This window comes from Toxorhynchites rutilus, chromosome 3, assembly GCF_029784135.1.
Source record: "Toxorhynchites rutilus septentrionalis strain SRP chromosome 3, ASM2978413v1, whole genome shotgun sequence".
NCBI classification, from domain to species: domain Eukaryota; kingdom Metazoa; phylum Arthropoda; class Insecta; order Diptera; family Culicidae; genus Toxorhynchites; species Toxorhynchites rutilus.
In genome coordinates this window covers 64,769,672-64,776,521 of record NC_073746.1, presented here as the reverse complement: position 1 = coordinate 64,776,521, position 6,850 = coordinate 64,769,672, and the positions used below count along the sequence as shown (strand labels likewise).

The window sequence follows — 6,850 nt, the reverse complement described above, 5'->3', positions numbered from 1 at the left end:
TTTTTTAAATTTTTTTTTGTGTTGTGAGTTTTTTCAACTTTTTTTTCTAAAAATCTTAATTTAAAAACTATAAGATCTACAAAAAGTTGGTCAGAGAATAAAATGTAGGAAATTACTTAGGTTTTCATTAAAAATTATGAAAGCATTTTTTGAAAAAAATTTTCATTGAAAAAAAAAATATTTTGAAAATTCAAATTCATTTTTCTCGAAAACATATGCTTTTAAAATTCGGAAAAAAAGATATAAATAGCCCTCAAAATTTCCGACAAGTTTTCCATCGATCGGACGATAAGCACATTTACATGGGAAAAGTTTTTAGAACAACAATTTTTTTCTTCGAAAAAACACTATTAATGTTTAATTCGTAACATTTTCACGTATTAATTATCGCAATTCACATGCTCTGCTAACTTTTCTCTATTTAGAAACATGTCAAGAACATGTCAAACGTGAGAATTTACACACAAAAATGTTACGAGCAAAACATTGTTTTTTTCAGGAGTTTTCATACAAGAACGATTTATATTCCAAAAACTATGAAAGATAGAAAGTTGATGTCTTTGACAAAAGTTTATATTTCAACAAGATCTAAAACTTTGTCGAATACACTATATCGCTATCTTGACTTTAAACAAAATTAGGATTAGTTGTTTTTTTTATCACAGAAAACATGAAAAAGTTGTTGTTCGAAAAACTTTTTCCCTGTAAAAGTGTTCATCTTCTGATATATAGACGACTTGTTGGAAATTGTAAGAGTATTCATATATATATTTTTGGTAATTTTAAAAAAATACGTTTTGAGAAAAATTAATTTAAAATTTTAAAATAACTTTTTTTAAGCGAAATTTTTTTGAAAATTTTTTTTTTGCTTTTTTTTGTGAAAATTCAAACAAGTTACTACATTTCATCCTTTGACTTTAAATTTGTAGGTATCATAGTTTTTAAGTTATATTTTTTTGTAAAAAATAAGAAAAAAAATTTTGCTTTTTCTAAAAAGTAGTCTAATTATTTTTCGAATATTTCAAGTCTTTGCATACTTGCTTAAATGACCCATGTCTTTACACCCACAACGTTTCACTACTATCTGAGATGGTGCTGCCAACGGCCAGTCGAGTTGGCATGAAAATATATTTGAAGGGCTTAGAATGCAAGGGGTGTAAGTGCCTTGATCGATTTCTCTTTATCGACTTTCTCTTTTGATCATAACTTAACTGCAAACACATTCCCATCTTATTTGACAATGTGGACGATAGGTCAGAACCTCAATCATCGTTTCCTATAGCAATATCAAATTGGAACGTTTTTGTGCGCTGAGTTACTCACGAAAAGAAAGTTGATGAAGAGAAATCGATCAAATCACTTACACCCCTTGCATTCTAAACCCCTAATTTAATATCGGTTCTGAGACTATGTAAACTATAAAAAAAACAAATACAATCAATTATTACGAAAACAAAATCCATTTTTTCGCATGCAAAATGTTTCTTCAATGAAACTATCTCATCGGCTTCAATTTGATATGTTAATCATCTAAATCGGTTCAGTAGTTCAAAAGTTATGATTTTTTTAAAACAGTCGAATGACTGAAAAAATTAACCCTAAAATGTAAATGGTCTCCATAACGGAAAAATAAAAAAAATACGGTTCGAAAATTTTACGATAAGGAACAAAACATCAATACAAACTCGGAATAAAATTCATTTCTCAATATTTATTTACATATTTCTTAGTGACTCACAAAATTTCGATAAAACTGTTCCCAATGTGGGTGTCATTCAACGGCCAAACAGTTTAGATAGTTCCCGGAGCTGGTGCAAGATTGAGCTGCTTCTGGGAGATGGCATGTCCGGCGAGTGGCGCAACATGAACAGCCCCACGGTTGGCATTCACGGAAACAGCACCGGGCACAATTCCGGCATGATGAGCAACCGAAGCAGCTGGAACGCCCCAGTGAGCAGCGGCTGGCCAGGCTCCGCTGGTCCAGTGGGCAGCAACTGGCCACGCACCGGTACCGGACCAAGCACCATCCCAATGAGCGGCTGGCCACGATGGAACATTAGCCTGGACTACGGTTCCCCATGGTCCCCAGCTGGCTTCCGCGGCAACGGCGGCGAAGGCGATGACAAAGGCGGCAATGATGCACTGAAAACAACATAACTCATTTTTAATTATCATATTTGGATTGCGAATCTTTGATAATAGCGATTCACCTTCATTTTGAGTATTATCTGGGAGACTTAGGCTCTGGACACTGGAACACGTAAACTGTTTATGCTGTAATCAAGGATCCGACTGTAGCTTTTATATCAGAACAGAATTCTTCACAGGTGAGTTGTGAATGGAACTCAAAAAAAAACTTGGACTCGTTGATTCTGATCACATTACTGATATTGAGGGAAAAGTAAAAGTATATGTGCCGAAACCGAGTCGTATATCATGCGTAACGTTTTATACATATTTTTAGTGGTATCAGTAAACAATTCTCATTACCCAAATTCACGATATTGATAGTACTAATAACGTATACATTTAAAAAAATTGAACGGACGGCGATGAAAAAAACCTACAAAAACCTACCTACAAACCTATATTTTGTAGTTTTTTCATCGGCATCCGAAATTTGTCCATTTTTTTAAATGCATACGTTATGTGAAGAGAGGGAGAGATGGAGCAAACATAATGGTCAATTGCCATTCATTTGATTTGATTTTTATAATCAGTGAAGTGTTGAACTGAGCTAAGAGAAGCATTCACAACTTATCAATTTGAATGTTCGATTTATAATTTAATATTTCTCGTTTGAAATGTTCTTGTCATGTTTCTAAATAGAGAATATTTAGAAGAGCATTTAAAATGGGATAATAAATACATAAAAATGAAATAAATTGAACCTTAATAACAATTTTTCAAAGAAAAACATGAGAAAGTTGTTGTTCGAAAAACTTTTGCAATGTAAATGTGCCCATCGTCCGATGTATGGAAAACTTGTTGGAAATTTTAAGTGCTTTTTATATCTATTTTTTTAAAGAATTTTCAAAGCATATGTTTTCAAGAAAAATGACATTTAATTTTCAAAATTTTTTTTATTCGATTAAATTTTTTTCTGAAAAATTCTTCGATGATTTTCAACGAAAAGCAAAATAATTTCCTACACTAAAATTTTGTAGGTCTGATATATTTTTTTTAATTTTTTTTTTATGTTGTGAGTTTTTTCAACTTTTTTTTCGAAAAATCTTAAATTAAAAACTATAAGATCTACAAAAAGTTGGTCAGAGAATAAAATGTAGGAAATTACTTAGGTTTTCATTAAAAATTATGAAAGCATTTTTTGAAAAAAAATTTCATTGAAAAAAAAATATTTTGAAAATTCAAATTCATTTTTCTCGAAAACATATGCTTTTAAAATTCGGAAAAAAAGATATAAATAGCCCTCAAAATTTCCGACAAGTTTTCCATCGATCGGACGATAAGCACATTTACATGGGAAATGTTTTTAGAACAACAATTTTTTTCTTCGAAAAAACACTTCCTAACTTAAGAAATGGATTGGTGTAATTTCACCGGAGTGTGAACTAGGATTGGGCGTTCTTTAGAAAAAGATCGATCTTGACGGATCGATTCTATAAACGGTGTTGGGATCGATTCACTGATTATATCGTTACCAGAGAATCGATCTTTTAAAAATCGAATGCCTTTTTTCCAATTCCTTTACTTATTCTATATGAGTGTTGTTTTTCCAATAAACAATGAACAAACATTTCACTTTTCTATTCAAACATGACACGCATATATTTTGATTTTCAGCATGACAAAAACTAAACTTGAAAACCCAGAATTTTGTATTTTCCCGGGCATTTATCTTGTACCGTCATGGAATTATTTAAGTTAATAAATTAATTGAAAATTATTATTAGATATTCATCCAGAATTCCGCTGACAATAATCCCATAAAATACCATGCCATACGTATGGCATTTAGTCAAAATCTTGGTAGTAGTGAGATTAAAAACAATGTTCACTGAAAAAAACAAGTTTACAAAAGTTTTAGTTCAATCAAAAAGATCGGAAAGAAAAGATCGATTTTCGCGATTTTTTTGGAATACAAACAATCGATCCAAAAAATCGGAAACCGGAGAGGAAAAGATCGCTCTTCCAAATATCGATCCAGGATCGCCCAATCCTAGTGTGAACCCCCTTTTTCTGTAGTGTTCAACGTGTCGAGTTTTGTGCGACAAAACACAATAGTATTCGCGAAAAATTTTGCTGCAGTCATAACTCTTGTTAAAAGGTCCGGCAACATACCAATATGGGGTTGGACGCTTCAAAAACTGATTGTGATGATTTGCGGATTTGAACGAGATGATAACTTCAAATGATTAAAAATATTTATGGCTAACGATGAACAATCCTTTAAGTGACATGTTTACCAAATATATTTTATTCATCATTAATTTTCATGGAAAATCAGCGAAACTTGTTTAAGGTTTCAATAGCACCATTTATTCCCTTCTAATTCATTTGTTTTTTTGTGATCTGTCTTATTCTATTTACGGGAAAATTGCGTCATCTTTTCTACGACCCCTTTCTATCGCACCAGGTGGCTAAGTATACATTACGGACATTCGCATCGTAATGTGTAATGTGCAATAAGTGCGAAAGCGATTTAAACAGTATTAAAAACCTTTATTTGTCAATTTAAATATTCAGCTTATTTGATAATGTGGACGATAGGTTAGAACCTCAATCATCGTTTCCTATAGCAATATCAAATTGGAACGTTTTTGTGCGCTAAGTTATTCACGAAAGAAAAAGTTGATGAAGAGAAATCGATCGAGTCACCTACACCCCTTTCATTCTAAGCCCCTCAATTAACAAAGTTCGAAGGACAATGAAATCGCGTCAAACATACCAAACTGAAGTCAAGAATTTTCAAAAATTAATTAAATTTAAAACTTTGCAAAATCATCTTTATTTTTGACTAGTAATATTAAAAATACCTACATGCGATTCTAATAATAACTCTTAATAATTCGACTGCAGGGAGGTCTCCGTAGCCCTCCGTGGTTGCGCGTTCGCTTAGTAAGCGGTCGATCGTGAGTTCAAAACTCAGGTCCCTCATTGACCATCTTTGTGTTGTTACAGAATAACTACGTCCACTCAACAATCATCATCATGGAGATCGATCCACGGTCGAAATAAGATAGATTCATCCAGTGTTGGAAAAAAACATGTTCGCTAAGATCAAATGCTATATATTCCAAACGAAAATTAAAATGACAGATCCAGGCAACCATTGAATATGAGCAAATGAACTTTTGTCCTTCAATATGTTTTGATGTTTATTTTTTCCACCCAGTGTCATTTTCATATTGATTATCGGAAACGTCAGAACTGAATTTCATTTCAGCCAAATGAATATCAGCTGTTGTTAACTTCTAACCTGAGGCTGCTGTGTGCGGTTGGGTTTTGCAGTTGCCGGATGCCGTAATCGGAAATACGTTATGAAATTCCCGATGTCGCAAATGACTTGACGGTAGCTAAAACCACTCGTTGTATCCATTCTGCATATACCGTTGCTACCGTCTCGCCAAGTAAAATTTATTTTGAACTCAAATTCTCTGCCAGAACGAATATCGTTTCGGATGTGATGAATGTCAATTTTTTGCTTTTGATATCCAAAGTATAAATAACAGCGAAGTTATGAACCCCACTCAATGTCGCATTCATTCATTATAGCAAATTTGCTCATGCAACAGCGATATGAACATAATGAACTCGTTTGTTATTGTCATCAATATAATGAGAGAAGTGTGTTTCAAGCTGAAAAAAAGTCAATTACACTGGAACAAAATCATATATTTCTCGTGAATATTTGTTGATATTCTAAGACACTTGATTCATCCATACAACTGCTCTGCTCTGCAAGAAACATCGGGCTGCTGTTCTATTGATAACCCAACAATGATCATATCAACTGTCTCCGCTGTCCGGTGGTCTTACTGGATAATGGATGAACAGAAGGAATACTCTTACGCCGAAAAATGGCAACTATGTAATGCTCTATTTATAGATATGATAAACATGTGACATGTACAGGATTAAAATTCGGCTTTGTTACCGCTAAATGATAATGAGCCTAAAATAAACAAATGGGGTAAAAAAAAATCACTTACACCCGTTTCCTTTTAAGCCCCTAAATTCGCTGCGCATTGACAATTGCTAAGGAGCTGTTAGACTAGCTTTTGTTGCAGGCAGTTGTTGAATAAAATCTTGATCGATTTGAAGAGCTTAAGGCCCGGTGAGACGACCGAAATTTCGACGTTTTTCATAAATATTTTTTAACGAGAAAATAAAATGCAATCGTTTTTAAATTTTTACATGTTTTTATTAGTGTTTTAAAATATAGGAAACAAATTTTGGTTTATTTTACATAAATTTGTTTTTAATATTTGATGTCAGAGAGCCCCACAATTTAAAACTGAGTGGAGTCCTCGAAAAGAAGATGAGTTGATTCGGGGAAGCACACAGCCTTCCGAAGTCATCTGAAATGAAAAATTCAAAAAGATTATTATTCTGCAGACTTTATTTTAATGAACTAACCAATAATGGGGGTCTCCGTAGCCACATTGGTTGCGCGTTCGCTTAGTAAGCGATCGATCGTGAGTTCAAAACTCAGGGCCCTCATTGACCATCTTTGTGTTGTTACAGAATAGCTACGTCCACGCAACAATCATCAGCGATGGAGATCGATCCACGGTCGAAATAAGATCGATTCATCCATACAACTGCTCTGCTCTGCAAGACACATCGGGCTGCTGTTCTATAAATAACTCAACAATGATCAATCAAC

General features: G+C 33.4%; 1 protein-coding gene across 1 annotated transcript; it reads right to left on the bottom strand.

Annotated features, from left to right (window-relative positions):
• Positions 1 to 1,724: 1,724 nt before the first annotated feature.
• On the bottom strand, positions 1,725 to 2,417 carry LOC129780509 (adult cuticle protein 1-like). Its single transcript, XM_055788830.1, has 2 exons — positions 2,211 to 2,417; positions 1,725 to 2,142 (listed from the first exon to the last, which is right to left on the bottom strand). Exons 1-2 carry the CDS (start codon positions 2,214 to 2,216, stop codon positions 1,792 to 1,794), a joined length of 357 nt encoding a protein of 118 aa, XP_055644805.1. The 5' UTR covers positions 2,217 to 2,417; the 3' UTR covers positions 1,725 to 1,791.
• Between the last annotated feature and the right edge of the window lie 4,433 nt (positions 2,418 to 6,850).